This window comes from Dipodomys merriami, unplaced genomic scaffold, assembly GCF_024711535.1.
Source record: "Dipodomys merriami isolate MVZ:Mamm:240054 unplaced genomic scaffold, mDipMer1.0.p SCAF_2, whole genome shotgun sequence".
NCBI classification, from domain to species: domain Eukaryota; kingdom Metazoa; phylum Chordata; class Mammalia; order Rodentia; family Heteromyidae; genus Dipodomys; species Dipodomys merriami.
The window spans coordinates 91,363,429-91,379,587 of record NW_027203381.1 but is presented as its reverse complement, the minus strand read 5'-3'; the positions used below and the strand labels follow the sequence as shown (position 1 = coordinate 91,379,587).

The 16,159-nt window shown below is 35.3% G+C and overlaps 1 protein-coding gene across 2 annotated transcripts in view; it reads left to right on the top strand.

Annotated features, from left to right (window-relative positions):
- Positions 1-16,159, top strand: part of Epha6 (EPH receptor A6) — a 772,033-nt gene that overhangs the window by 133,985 nt on the left and 621,889 nt on the right. For both annotated transcript variants that reach the window (XM_070030423.1, XM_070030424.1), the window contains exon 3: positions 4,613-5,276. In XM_070030423.1, the coding sequence (XP_069886524.1) occupies positions 4,613-5,276 (664 nt within the window). The remainder of the gene's footprint in view (positions 1-4,612; positions 5,277-16,159) is intronic.

Here is a 16,159-nt window from a genome sequence, read left to right as displayed (position 1 = left end):
TATCAATTACATTTTAATTATTTATTGCTTTAAAGGTACTCCTAAAGCTCTGATGGGTGCAAACTCTGTGTCATCTTTCTTGATTTGTTTTTCTTATGGAACTTAACACATACTAAAAATTGACTGACTGTTGATTCTTTACCACAGCATCATGATCATGAGCTAAAAAGTTCTTTGAAGGAAATGTTTGTATTAACCACCTAACAGTGAAGGAGAGTATGAGTTTTAAACTGTTACATATAACTCTCTATTATTAAGGAGTGATTCTTAATGTCATTCTAAATTGGGTTTAAAAGAAATCATTGCTACCATCTTAGGTCCAGGAAGCCAGGATTCTGCTCTCTGCCTAGAGCATAGATGTTCCTGTTAATTGCCTTCTTGGGCTACATGTCCTTCTTGAAGCTGCAAACTTGAAGGATGAGATTAGCCACTGTCACCTATGCTTTCATTAAATGGCAAACTTTAGAAATTCAAAATCCCAGAATTTCATGCTCAAATGGGATTGTCTATTTTCAAAATGTAGTGACTTTTTGTTGAGATCCAAACTCATGTATGTTCACGCATGTACGTATATAAATCCTCATGGTTTGGGTTGGCCAGACAGAATTAAAGTTGTATTGACAAGTCAGGCAGTGGTGGCACATTCCTGAAATCTTAGCTACTCAGGATCCTGAGATCTGAGAATCCCTGTTCAAAGCCAGTCAGGGAAGGAAAGTTTCTGAAACTCTTTTTATCTCTAATTAACCATCCAAAAGCCTTAGGTGGAGTTGTGGCTCAAGTGTTAGAGTGCTAGCTTTGAACAACGAAGCTCAAGGACAGTGCCTAGTTCCCAAGTTAAAACTCCAGTTACCAGCATCCTTCCCACCCTCCCAAAAATGTTATTCATTAAGGTTAGTTGTTGATTCTTTATTTAAAAACACATGATTTTTGGCAGGAATTCAAGTATTTTGAAAAGCATGAATTCACATGTTTTAATGACATTGTTTATATAAGTAAAAATACTTAGCTTGATTGTATTCAAAGAATTATTTATTATTGCAAATATTTAGACAATTGGTATATGTGCCTTAAATTCATAATCATGTCATTGTCACCCAACTTTTCTAGGTCCATTTATCTTAATACTTGAAAAAAATGTAGCAAACCCAATATTTTAAAAATAAACATCATGCTTAAACTATCATGTCTTTTCTACACTTACTGAACTTAATCATTATAGTAAATTTGAAGGCCTTTTAAAAGATACCAACCTTGAATTTACATTGTGTTTTATGTCATCCACATGAAACTGAAAAATATAAATAACATTTCTAGTTTTGGTTAAGATTGTATATAGGGGCTGGGATGTAGCTCAGTGGCAAAGCACTTGCCTAACAAGTACAACATCCTGGGTTCGATCCCCAGTACCAGAAATAGAAGAAAAGACAAAAAATTACAGTTTAGAAAAAACAACAATCAAACAAACAAAAAGTACATTTCAGCTGGGGATGTGACTTAGTAGTAGAGTGCTTGCCTAGCTTGAATAAGGTCCTGGGTTCTATTCCTTTGTACTACATGAACAAAAACTACTTTTGTTTTTTTTGTTTGGTGGGTTATGGAGCTTGAACTCTGGGCTTGGGCACTATCCCTCAGCTCTTCAGGTCAAGACGGGCGCCACTTCCACAAACTACTTTTTTAATGATGGTATTTAGAAGTTTTTCTGTTTTGACATTTTGCTTTTTGAGTTCAATTCCAATTTCATTCTTGGAAATAGAGGAAGAACTATTAATCAAATATCACAGATTTTAGGAAAATAATAGCCTGTGTAAATGTGTATTTGCAGCATCTTTGAGAAGATATTTTTCTGCCTATGATTTCACTACCAAGAATGTTTACCATCTAAACTCCATCCCAAATTAAAGAATATAATAATTTTGTAAACTGCTCTTTTCCAAACATGAAGGGGAAGTTTTTCCAATAATCTCATATTTTACAGGAGTTAATGACCACGTGAATGCCTTTTCTTAATGTGCAAATAGTCTGAAAATATTAAAATATAATTATTGAAGCAAAATATACTGTGAACCAAGCTTTATATCCCCATTGAGATAGTAAATGAAGTTGAATAGACAATAATTATATACATTAATTTCCAACACATCCATTTTCTTGAGAAACAAAATTAGTTTTGAGTAGAAACTTATCCAAAATAAGAATAATCACTGAATAAGTACTTTAGAGGTTCTCCTGTGGGAAAAACACAGAGAATTTTGAACATTTATACTGACAGATTTTATTATTACATTATCTAGGTTCACAGCTATGTTTAGAATCATTACTTGGACATTTGCACTTGATATTAGCAAAGGCTCAGAAGTGATGTTAGCCATTTAAATGACAAATGAGAGTGCTGGATCACTTTTCATTTAAGCATATGAGCCATAATAGTCAAGGGTGAAAGGCATTTAGAAAGACAATTTCATCCAAGGCTCCATGAAATTATTAGAGCAACCCTGATAAACAGTGGGTATATTTTGTAAAATTATATCCCTGCTTTAGAAGGAACTCATTTTTTAATACCAGTGTAAGGAGGTTAGTTACAAATGAATTTTATTACATAGAAATTTAAAGTTCACTTGATGGATAATTCAATTATTTGTAGAAATTTATAGTAGATAATTAAAAGTACTTAGTGTCAGAACAGTCCTACATTGTGAAGAAAGTATCCATTCTACTAGAAACACTACTAATTGAAATTCAACCAGTTTGATTAAATGATCCCTTATCACCAATTATATTGAAAAACTGCAAACAGAATGTGTTACATAAATGTATTCTAAATCATTGAGATATGGTATCAAGATATAGAGCACTTATTATGTGAATGTATTTTTATATTTTCTAGTATTCTTTGAGAGAAATTATAAACTCCAATGACAAACATGTTTTTGCAAGGATTTCAGAATGCTTTTCTCATTTATTTGAATTCTGTTACAACTATCCAAACTGAGTAGAATACAAATTTCCAATATAAAAATATATAATCTGAGATAGATGTCAATAACATCTATCAACTAATTAGCTAGTTACTGAAATACTTTTCTTGCTGGCTGCTAGTGTCTCACGCCTGTAAACCTCCCTACTGAGGAGGCTGAGATCTGAGGATCACGGTTCAAAGCCAGCCTGGGCAGAAAAGTCCCTGAGACTCTTATCTCCAATTAACCACCAGAAAACTGGGAGTAGTGATGTGGCTCAAGCGGTAGAGCACTCGCCTTGAGCTGAAGAGAGCACAGGGATAGCGCCCAAGCCCAGAGTTCAAGCCCCATGACCGACATAAATAAATAAATAAATAAATAAATAAATAAATAAATAAATAAATAAATAAATAAATCGTTTAAATAGGGATACAGGTGGACCCATTGCAACAATGAGATGTACAAGTTGTTGTGTCAAAAATGAATTTTACAACTTTGGGGGGGATAGAAAGGGGAAAAACTAAATAAAATAAAATAAGATGCTTTTCTTAAATTTCTCTTTAAAATAAATAAATTTTCTCACACAATCAATTGGCAAGGTACAAGATATTGTACTTAGTGTGACCTAGATCGAGGAAAAGCCCAGTGCTGAAGATACTTATAAAGACTATATCTGGCTCTTCCTTCTCTCTCTGTCTCTCTCTCCTCCTTACCTGATATACTTCAGTGCCTAGCCTTGCTGTCCCCAAATATTTCTGTACATGTCAATGCTTATACCTCCTGTTTCTTCCTTGAATTTTCTCTCCTTTAAAATACTACTTAAATACAATCTCCTTACCCAGGCCTTTCCTTCCTATCCTACTTAAACTTGTAAACTTCTTCCTCTTCTACTTGGTGATTTATTATTCCCCATTGTACTCTCCACTCTATTATCCACTTTACTCATTCTAGTTTTTATTGCTTCTCCCTCCTGTACTGTAAAATACAATAAAGCAAAGTGTAATTTGTTCAACTAGTTAATGGCTGTGTCCTCAGGTCCAGAATAGTACCTAGTAAATATTTCTTGAGTAAATCTAAGGCCTTGTCTATGTCTATTTCCCATCAAGATATCCACATAAATATTTAATCAAATCTTGGAAAACATACCTCAGTTTGTGATAAATTGGATATGAAGACAAGTGAGAAATCTAAAGTGTATTTGTCACTTGTCTAGTTGTTTTTATTAGATAATGGATGCTATTTTACATTCTCTTAATGTGACAGGAAATCGCTTAAGTATTTTATTTTTCTGTGTTGTCTGTGTTTCTTTTTTTTTTTTATTTTGTTGGTTTGTTTTGTTTTGTTTTTGCCTGTCCTAGGACTTGAACTCAGGGCCTGGGCTCTGACCCAGAGCCTCTCTGTGCTCAAGGTTAGTGCTCTACTACTTGAGCCACAGTGCCACTTCTGCCTTTTTCTGAATAGTTTATTGGAGATCATATCACTGGGCCTTTTCTGCCCTGGCTGGCTTCGAATCACTATCCGCAGATTAGCTTCCTGAGTAGCTAGGATTACAGGTGTGAGCCCAGTGCCCGGCCGGCTAAATCATTTTTAAGCAATTATTTCTTTTTACCTATGGTTTGAAATCATCTAATTCCTTTTATTTCATTTCCCTTTTGTAGTGGGATGCCATCACTGAAATGGATGAGCACAACAGGCCCATTCATACTTACCAGGTATGCAATGTCATGGAACCAAACCAAAACAACTGGCTTCGTACGAACTGGATCTCCAGGGATGCCGCCCAGAAAATTTATGTGGAAATGAAGTTCACGCTGAGGGATTGTAACAGCATCCCGTGGGTTTTGGGGACCTGCAAAGAAACATTTAATCTGTATTATATGGAATCAGATGAGAGCCACGCAATTAAATTCAAGCCAAGCCAGTATACAAAAATCGACACAATTGCTGCTGATGAGAGTTTTACCCAGATGGATTTGGGTGACCGCATTCTCAAACTCAACACGGAAATTCGAGAAGTGGGACCTATTGAAAGGAAAGGATTTTACCTGGCTTTTCAGGACATTGGGGCATGCATTGCCCTGGTCTCAGTACGCGTTTTCTACAAAAAGTGTCCCTTCACTGTGCGGAACTTGGCCATGTTTCCTGACACCATCCCAAGGGTTGATTCTTCTTCCTTGGTTGAAGTCCGTGGCTCTTGTGTGAAGAGTGCGGAAGAGCGAGATACTCCTAAACTGTACTGTGGCGCTGACGGGGACTGGCTGGTTCCTCTGGGAAGGTGTATCTGTAGTACCGGATATGAAGAAATCGAGGGTTCTTGCCACGGTAAGAAATCTTTAAGTAATTTTTCCTTTAAGTGATTTTTTTTCCCCAGAGTGAATGTGTTCTACCATCATTTTCGAACAAGATTATGGATATGGTGGAAGAAGTGAACTCCTCCTGGCTATGGGAACATTACTTGAATATTTTTGTCCTGGAATTAAGTGTACTGTTGCCTTTTGTGAAAGTGCTTTATACTATGGATTATTGCATGCAGCTAATATTTACAGATGAAAGCAACACTCACCAGCAACAAAAAAAAATAGGGTTAAAAATAGGAATTTAATGTTCAGGCTTTGGTCGTTTACAGACTATAGGAGATCAAAATAATCATTTCATTCATATTGAATTTTAATAATTGAAACAAAATTAAATACGATTAGATTTATACAAATGAGGAGCTTGTATATGTTTCAAACTAGGGGACATGGGACACAAAGAAGATATGTTTAGTAATTTATCAGAAGTGAATTGATCTTTTGTTCCTATTAAGTGCAATTTCCTGTATTATTATTATTATTATTATTAAGTTTAATGACATTGTTAGTTTAAGATAAAAATCGTTAACAAATATAAATACCTGAGACTGCTATTTAAGTTTAAAACTAAAATTTTCACATGGTTATGGCCAAGAGTAAATGTAATTCCCAAGATAAAGCATGTTTCTATATTTGATCATCTAACGAAGGCTTACTGGTCTAAAAACATATATTTTAAATTTGAATATCCCTTTTTCTATTTATATTTGAATTTCTCATAATCAAAATATAAATACAGAAAAGTTACTTCTTGGTAAAAAGTAACATTCTAGGGAGCTTTCTTAAAGGAAAATCATTTATAGGGTATTTTCTTATAGATCTAACTTATGGACCTCTCAGTTGATGCTATGTTTTCACTCATTAAAAAAATGTGAATCCAAGCACAATGGCTCAACATCTGCAATTTTAGCTACTCAGGAGGGCTGAGATCTGCAGAATCTCTGTTTGAGGCCAGCCTATAATAAAGATAGCTAGCCTCCATCTCCAAAATAAACAGCATAGACAGAGTTGTGGTCAGGTGTTAGAGCTCTGGCCTAGCAAGCTGTGAGTACATTTTTGGTACAGTATACCAAAAGGAAAGAGAGAAGGGAGAGAGGGAGATGGAGAGAGAAAGGAAGGAAGGAAGGAGGAAGGAAGAAAGGAAGGGAGAAAGGAAGTGAGGGAAACATAAAAATAAATAAGAAAAAATTGTCTATTAAGCTATTTTATATTAACAGACATATCTATGAAATTATAAGTAATATAATTTGACTTTTTCAGAATCTGTTTATCAAACAGTTGGGATCTTGATTCTTGAAACTTTCACTAAAGCCTGCAATAAGGATGATTATATTTGCTACTGGTAAATGCTTAAATTGGAATGAGAAGTTTGTGGTAGGTACGGCATGGTCCACAAGACAACCTTTATCTACTATGTATAAACTCAAAACTTTGTGCAAGTATATCATTACTTTAGGTTAAATCTAAGATTTACATTCTCTTATAACAAAGATGTATAATAGAACCAAACAAAGCCATACAATGGGTTTATCAAATATTTTACCTGATGAAATGAATAAAGATGAAAAGTAATATGGATGAGTAATTGTTTAGTGGGTTTAGGAAGACAATTAGAATTTGAGGTAAAAAATATTCTATCTAGTAATTCTGTCATTTTGCTGCATTTTAAATCAGGTTAACAGACATTGATTAAGATAAAATATTTATACATATTTAAAGGGTAGTTCAATAATAAAATAATTTATATAATTAGCTATTATTAAATATCCCTTTAATGTAAGTATTTTTATGACATTGGCCACAGGATGAAAGTATGCAACAATGAATGATGTACAATACACCAATCATGCAACAGTGATAGCTGAATATTGTAGGTGTTATTATTTTGTTTTGTTTTTACATAATATGCTCACTCTATGAAATGTCATACTAATTTCCATGCCTTAAAATCTCTTCAAGTTGTTTGGCAGAGCTGATTGAATGATAAAAAGCAAAGCTTTATGCAGAGCCTCAGTTTTTCTGACTTCATGTCTGGTTACCTTCATCTGAATTGTAGAAATCAGGAGTGCGAGATGGTTCAAGATTTACTAAGTTTGAAATCAATTCCCTATGTAGAAGATAGTGGATAGAATCATGCTGAAGTTAAAAATAAACTGATAATAATCAATACAGTAACAAATAAAATAATCTACCATTTGCAAACAAAAGGGAAATCAAGAGCAGGTAAGAAATACTTTGAAAGACAAACATTTCATTTAAAAATATTGAATTGCTTGTGGGTTTTTTGTTTGTTATTTTTGTTTTCTCAGTCGTGGGGCTTGAACCCTGGCCTGGGCACTATCCCTGATCTCGTCAGCTCAATGAAAACACTTTACCACTTGAGCCACAGCACCACTTCTGGTTTTCTGGTGGTTAATTGGAGATAAGAGTATCATGGACTTTACTGCCCTGGCTGGTTTTGAACAGTGAGAACAGTGAGCCTCAGATCTCAGCCTCCTGAGTAGCTACAATTATAGGCATGAGCCATTGGCACTAGCTGCTTGTGTGTTTTTCTCTTCTTTTCTTTTTTCTTTCTTTCTTTCTTTCTCTTTTTTTTTTTTTTTTTTGGTCATGGGGCTTGAACTCTGGGCCTGTGTGCTGTCCCTGAGCAATTCAGCTCAAGGAAAGTGCTCTTCCCCTTGAACCACAGCGCCACTTCCAGTTTTCTGGTAGTTTATTAGAGACAAGAATCACACGTACTTCCCTGCCCCTGGCTGGCTTTGAACTGTGATCCTCAGATCTCAGGCTCCTGAGTAGCTAGGATTACAGGTATGAACTACAGCCACCCGGCTGCTTGTGTGTTTTCTTAGCACTTCATATTGCCTCTTTTTACCTCTCTGAGTATAATTTGTATTATTATTTCTATTGTTGCCAATCAACAGTTTATCTCACTGTCAAATTTGTGTTGTGTGCAAGTAGATATCATGCTTATTTAAACCAGCTTCAAGAGACCTATTTATAAACATACATGTATATATGGAAATAAAAATCTCAAATAGTAATGTGACTACAAATACAATGGAAGATGGAGAAACAGTGTCTGCACGTCACTTATTTTCTGACTTATTCTTCTAAGACAGTTAAACTATTCATGTTTGATTTTCATTCTTTGGCAGTACCAAAATTTGAACAATGGTGATTTCTAAGTAAATGTTCTACCACTTCAGTCATACCTCCACTCATTTAAGTTTTGTATAAAGTATGATTCATATTTTTCCCAGATCATTCTGGAAAGCAGTCGTTCCATATTGCCATATAGTCCAGATGCCAGTCACTCATTACCAAATCCAACGTATTGGTTATGATGTGTGTCTCACTATCTTTTTACTTAGGCGGCCTTGCTTGAAACTTGGTCGTCAAATCTCTGCCTTTGAATTAGTTTATATTACAAATGCAAGACACCCTTTCCAGATATTTAATATTTTGGAAACCTACTCTCTCTTAATCACTTTGATAGGTAGTGAAGATTAATATAAATAAGGTATATATTTCAGGCAAAGTTATATATTGCTATGAGACAAAGCAACACAGAACAGACTTGCTGAAAATCAAAATGAATTAAGAATTCTCAGTAGTAGTTATATTAAATGTAGAAAAGACAGAAACTTACATGGGTGCTATGGAATTCCCTTGGAACAAGGGAAGGTTACAACCTATAGAGTTCCTTTCTTCTATCACTGCTGTGAGCCAGAAAATTTGCTTTCATGAGAGTTTCAGAGTTTGGGAACTGAAAGGGCTTAGAAAGTAATTGCATTCGTCTCTTTAGGTATGGAAACTTCATTTCTTCATGCTACACAGAAGTAACTAACATTACATTAACAAACATCACATTGGGAACTGAAGCCCAGCTGATTTTTGGTTTGGCTTTTATGAGTTTTTTTTTCATTCCTGTATTCTGTTCTTACTATCAAATTCTCCCTCTATCCTGCCTTCTCTTTCCCTCTGTTTCTCTCTTTGTCTCTCTGTCTCTCTCTCCGTCTGTCTCTGTCTTTTTCTTTCTCTTTGTCTCTGTCTCTACCTCTGTTCCTTGTCCTTGTCTCTCTATCTCTGTCTCTCTGTCTCTGTCTCTCTCAGTCTATCTTTTTTTTAATTTATTCTACTTAACGTCAAATTTGGCATGGATTAAAAAAAAATACTTATGTAAGCTGTGCACAGGTGGCTCACACCTAAAATCCTAGCTACTAAGGAGGCTTAGATCTGAGGATCCCTGTTCGAAGCCAGCCCAGGCATGAAAGTTGATGAAACTTTTATCTTCAATAAACTACTCAAATAAGCTGGAAGTGGCCCTGTGGTTCAAGTGGTATAGCACTACCCTTGACAAAAGAAGCTCAACGACAGAACCAAGGCCCTGAGTTCAAGCCCTAGGAATAGCAAAATAATATTAATTATAATAATAATATTTATTTACTTCAAATAGTCTTCTAGCTTATGTATCTAAACTGTTTTAAACACCATAAGAAATAACTGGAAACAATTAGCAAGCAAAATTTGATGGGATTGTTGCTGAGCAAATGAGTTCTGAAGCGACAAGAATCCCTAATAAGTTCCTTTTACCATAAGTTTGGGATAAAGCTCATTAAAGTAGTGGCATTTATATTTACAGATATTAATTTAGGTTCAGGATTTCAGACCTGCTGAGAATGCATATGTACTGCAAGTACACTTTCCCGAAAGCCTTTTAATGGGACATGTTATAATTTTACAAAATAACTTTTTGCTATGGGAATTGAATTTCTGAATCACTGAGATTTCTTTTTCAAACCTTTCCCTTTCCTAGAAGCATGCTCTTATTTACTTATTTCCACCTCTGGTACTGCTTTACAATTCAGGAAGCAGAAATGGTGACAGTTCTCAGGCCATTGCGTTATTGTTCACCCGAGTGAATAGGATCCCCAAGGCCTTTGGTGACATTGCTATTGATTTGGTCTCCTGAAGAGCGTGGTTATCAAGGCTTCATAGCACACTCTTCTTCTGTGGTTCAAAAACATTTATGCTCTCAGTTTATGATCTTCCATCTAATCATGTTATCAGAGATCACTGTGGAAGCAGAGAGCATAAAGAAATTTGAGATACCAGGATTTGCTGGCATTAAATAAGGGGGTTTGAGGCTATGATGAAAAGCTGGAAGGTGAGATTGGGATCAGGAAAAAATAAAAAGGATAGAATTATTGGCCCAAATAGTATTTTCACTTTTGAAAGGATCCCACACACTAAATATAAACTCTTGCAATATAACCTTTGATGCCAAACAAAGCTGCTTTTTCACCAAGCAATTCCAGGCTTTCATCTTGCTCGAGAAGAATATGAAATCAAGAAGCTTGAAGGAATCTAAAAATAGAAAGTATTATTTCCAAGCAAGACAGAATACAATGTAATAGTTATGTTATAGTTTGTTCTTTGTCATGAGTTTTAAATCTTGTAAATATGTACACTAGTTTGAAATGCAGATATTTGGGAAGTTATTTAAACCATATTGAACATCTATTTTAATCTATATTTTACACTGCTAGCTTGTGAACTGTAAATCCTATATCTATAGAGGATGATCTTAAACTTCAAAAGCATTTCAGCACATGTATTTTCACAAGTATACAAATTTATCAAACATCTATATTCTGAAATTGCTATACTCCTTGGGAATATTGTCCAGATTTTAATTTTATTTTAAACCAATGATATTTAAACCAACAAGATTATTGAGTCATTACTTTGATGGAGCAAGATATACTGGCTTGTTTTTTTTTTTTTTTTTGTCAGTCATGGGGCCTGAACTCTGGGCCTGCGTGCTGTCCCTCAGCTCTTCAGCTCAAGGCTAGCGTTCTACCACTTGAGCCACAGTACCAGTTCTGGCTTTTTCTGCTTATGTGGTGCTGAGGAATTGAACCCAGGGCCTCATGCATGCAAGGCAAGCATTCTACCACTGAGCTACCTTCCCAGCCCCTCTATTGTGTTTTCTAAAATGACCGCCTTTATTCTAGGCTCAAAAGTATTCATTGACTTATCATTTGTCTGCTCATTTTTTAAAATTCAGGTTTGAATTCAGAGCTCTGTGCTTACTAGATAGGCATTCTACTACTCAAGATAAATGCCATCCCTGTGCTTTCAAATTATTTTTCAAATGAGTCTAGTGTTTTATTCAGGCTGACTTCAAACCACAATCCTCATAGCTATGCCTCCCAGATAGCTGAGATTACCAGTGTGTCCTACCTTGTCTAGCTTACTTGTTGAAATGAGAGTCTCACAAACTTTTGCTTGGGCTGGCCTTGAACCATGTTCCTCTGGATCTATATTTCCAGAGTAGTAGGAAATATAGGCTGTTCTGGGGATGGATTAGAGACATTGCACCAGCAAGAATATACTTTAGAGCCAGGTGTATGTGTTCATGCCTGTAATCCTAGCTACTCAGGAAGCTGACATCTGAGGATTGTAGTTCAAAGCCAGAGTGGGCAGAAAAGTCTATGAGACTCTTATCTCCAATAAACTACTCAGAAAATGCCAGAAGCGACTCTGTGGCTCAAGTGGTAGAGTGTTAGCTTTGAGCAAAAAGAGGCTCAGGGACAGCACCCATGGTCTGAGTTCAAGCCCCAAGACAAGTACGAAAGTAAGAAAGTAAGAAAGAAAGAAAGAAAGAAAGAAAGAAAGAAAGAAAGAAAGAAAGAAAGAAAGAAAGAAAAAAAGAAAGAAAGAAAGAAAGAAAGAAAGAAAGAAAGGAAGAAAGGGAGGAAGGGAGGAAGGGAGGAAGGGAGGAAGGGAGGAAGGGAGGAAGGGAGGAAGGGAGGAAGGGAGGAAGGGAGGAAGGGAGGAAGGGAGGAAGGGAGGAAGGGAGGGAAAGAAAGAAGGAAAGAAAATGTACTTTAGATATTTCTCTTATTTGAGTGCTTTAGCTCTTCAATAGAATGTAAAATTGCCCTTAGGTTTGAGTATGTAGCTCCTTGGCAAAGCACTTAGTATATTTGAGGCCCTGGGTTCAATTCTCTGCAAAACACACACACACACACACACACCACACACACCACACACACACACACACACACACACACACACACACACACACACACGTCTTTATTTTGCCTTCCCTTTTCAAAGGGATATAGAATACTAATTATTCTTTCAATAAACTGAATATATACTTCCGTGACTGTGAGAAACTGTTGTTACTAATAATCTGTTGCCATTCTAACTGCATTACTGTGAGGACCATATATAATTTCCATAGATTTGAGGTAAGAGTTTGCATTTTTAAAAATTTGGTTGTGGGGCTTTAACTCAGGGCCTGGACATTGTCCCTGAACTTTTTTGCTCAAGACTATCACTCTATCACTTTGAGCCACAGTGCCACTTTTGGTTTTCTGGTGGTTAATTAGAGATAAGAGTCTCAGGAACTGTTATGACTAAGGGGGCTTCAAACCATGATCCTCAGATCTTAACCTCCTGAATAGCTAGAATTATAGGCATCAGCCACCAATGCCCGGCTTGTAAATTTACATTTTATGCTTCCTGCTTTTTTCTTTTCTGGTACCATTCAGAACTCAGGACTTTGTAGTTGCTCAGCTTGCTTTCTCTGTTTACATTCTACCACTTGAGCCATAACTCCAGCTCAACTTTTGCTGATTGTTGGAGATACTCTAGAATTATTTATTTTTCTTTTTTTTTTTTTTTTTTTTTTTTTTTGTCGGTAGTGGGGCTTGAACTCTGGGCCTGAGCGTTGTCCCTCAGCTCTTCAGCTCAAGGCGAGCGCTCTACCACTTGAGCTACAGCGCCACTTCCGAATTATTTATTTTTCTTCTAGAGTGGTTTTGAAACATGATTCTACAGAACTCATCCTTCTTTGTAGCTAGTATTGTAGGTGTGATTTATCTTTGTGTGGCTTTATGTTTTACTCTTTTACATAAGAGTGTATGTATTTCTAGAATTTTACTAGATGTTTGTTGGTGATCCTCTCCCTTTAAAAACTTGTTTTGACACTTCTGCATCACCTTATGTAATAGTTATGGTCATTTTTGAATACGCCTAGATAGCTCATCTATTAAGCTATTTCACTTTGGCATTTTAATTAATTGTTTTCATTCCCAATTCCAATTGTATCAATTCCACCTGCTTTGTTTCTTAATTTTTCTTTATTGCTTATTTGAGCTGTTTAACTCACATCCAAATTCAGTTATGGGCTAAAGTAATCTCATTTCTCAGTGTATTGGCAATATTTCTAAGCATGTCTATCTGTCATGTGTTTGGGAATTACAACTTATTGATAACTTTTCTGAGTATTTTACATTTCATGTTGTTACTGTTTTTTTATGGTGTGAGGTTTCTTTCTTTCCTTTTGAGATTGTGTAGTTGTACCAACCCAATTCCCCAGATGCACTGAAAAGAGGCAAAGTTAATAGCTTACTGTTTTGTTTTTTTTTACAAAGAGTTCACTGTATATCCAAAGCTGGCTTTACAACTTGCAACTTTAGAGGCAGGGTAACTAATGTCTTCCTGTAAATGAAAACTTAGGTTCATTTTTTGGCTATTCACATACCTAAGCTATAAGCAAGTCTATTGAAAAGTATGAAACTTAGTTTCTCTTGAAATTAGCTGACTGAGTGAAATACAGATGAAAAGATACAGATGATGAACTGGGTGAGTTAGATTTGTTTAAGAAAGTATTTGATTTACACACCCATTAAATGTTTATTGTGAATTAAGCCATCTCGTCTTCCTTTGAGATACAGTAACAATTATGAGGATTTTCTGGATTCAGTGACAAAGATAAAGTCAGATACATACATGATGGTTATTTGAGTATCCCTCCTTAATATTTCTGGGACAACAAAAATGTGTGAAATTGCTTATTTTTCCAGTTATGCATATAGTCTTCCAAAGGAATAAATTCCTTTAGTATTTATTCTTTATGTGACATGCAATACTCTACAATGGAAAAAATTATTCTTATTTATAGTTTTCCTTCATGATTCTGTGTGAAAACTAAATTTTGATAAGCTAGTTACTATTTGTAGTTGAAGATTAATATAAAACTTCTGTTTTGTGAATTGTGCCCAATAAATAAGAGTTATAATATTATTGGAAATGTTTGTCTCTCCTTCAAAGCCAACTACAGAGCAGTGATAAATTTTGAAGAATGGAGATTTCCACTGCTAGTTGCTCTATACAAGGACTATCACCATAAAAAGAAGCAGACAGTAGCAACAATTGATGATGACTTTCAGGGTATAAAACAAGCTCTGTTTTGTCTTCAACAGAGGACAAGGCAAAAAAGGAAAAAACAAACAAACCATGATTTATTCCTGTTATTTGACAGTATTAAAAGTGACTGCCATAAAAAGTCAGGAAGAGCTCCTGAAAGAGGCAAACCCAGTTGTGCTGGACAGATATAAACAGCTCTTGGCTTGAAGAGAATTCTCTGAATAGAACCAAAGTATTTTTAGTTCTTTGCTTAAAATGATTAATATCTTCAATTCTTTGTTTTGCTATCAATTCCTTCTACACACAAGGGGTCAATTTCTATTTTTTAGCAATGAAGAAATCAACATGCTTTTTATCTAAGTTGATTGACTAAATGCTTTAATTGAATTAAATGTGAATCAGGGCAATTTGTGAATCTTTGAAATAAGGAAAAATATGCAATAATTTTTCGAAAGGTTCTCCATTAATTTAAAAATTGCCTGGTAGTCAGACATCTAGATTTTTAAAAGTCTATTTACACATGGGTGTATTCGCATGTATTTATGGATTGCTAACCTGAACTTATTTGCCAATGTATATGTAAAGTATTTTTCAAAAATTATTCCATAATAAGCAGATAATGCATAATACTTAAATAAAAATATTCCTGATTTTTATTGCCAATCCTGGGACTTTAACCTGGGGGCCTGGGGACTGTCCCTGAGCCTCTTTGTGTCCAGGACTAGCATTCTACTACTTGAGCCCCAGTACCACTTCCAGCTTTTTATTTTTCTGTGCTTAATTGAAGATAAGTGTCTCAGGGACTATTCTGCCTGGGTTGGTTTCAAATTGCAATCTTCATATCTCAGCCTCCTGAGTAGCTAGGATTACAGGCATGAGCCACCAGCGGTGGCTTATTTATGATTTGTTACAGGTTCTTTTGAATCTATTATGGTGACCACAAAAATTCTCTTCCTACCATGTAAGAAATAGGCCACAAGAATAAAGTTTCTTGGCTGGTCTATTTTTAATTCCATAAATTTTATTTTTCCATTATGGCTTACTCTCTAAATGTTAAATTTTCTTTCACTTATTAAGTATTGCAGATGCACCAGTTACTGGTAGCTGGCACAGGTACTTCTAGCTTCTGAGGAGACTGAGAATTAAGGATGAAGTTAGGCCGATAAATCCCGAAGAGTTTTATGTCCACTTATGTCATCACACATTCCAATTCCAGCTATAGTGGAAAATTAGTTTTTCTACTTTATTCAATGTACATTTACCCATTAGTTATGTACCGGTTGTTTTGCTAAAGGATTAAAGAAATTACTGTTTGTTTCTATTTGTTTTCCTTGTGCTGTACCACAGTTTATTCAGTAATTGTGTGTACACAAGTATGTAATCACACACATACACTGATATATATATACACACATGTATGTATATATAAGTATATCTATATAAAATTAGACAATCCATGTGGATGATTCATATAGGAGACAAACTCTCTTGGTATGCTAGTGAATGCAGATAATCTCATCTCTGAGACCAGATGTTAAAGGATTTTTCTCTCAAGGCCAGACTTGGGAAAAACAAAAATGAGAGACCTTATCAAAAAAACAAATTAAGAAAAGAGGATGAGAAAAT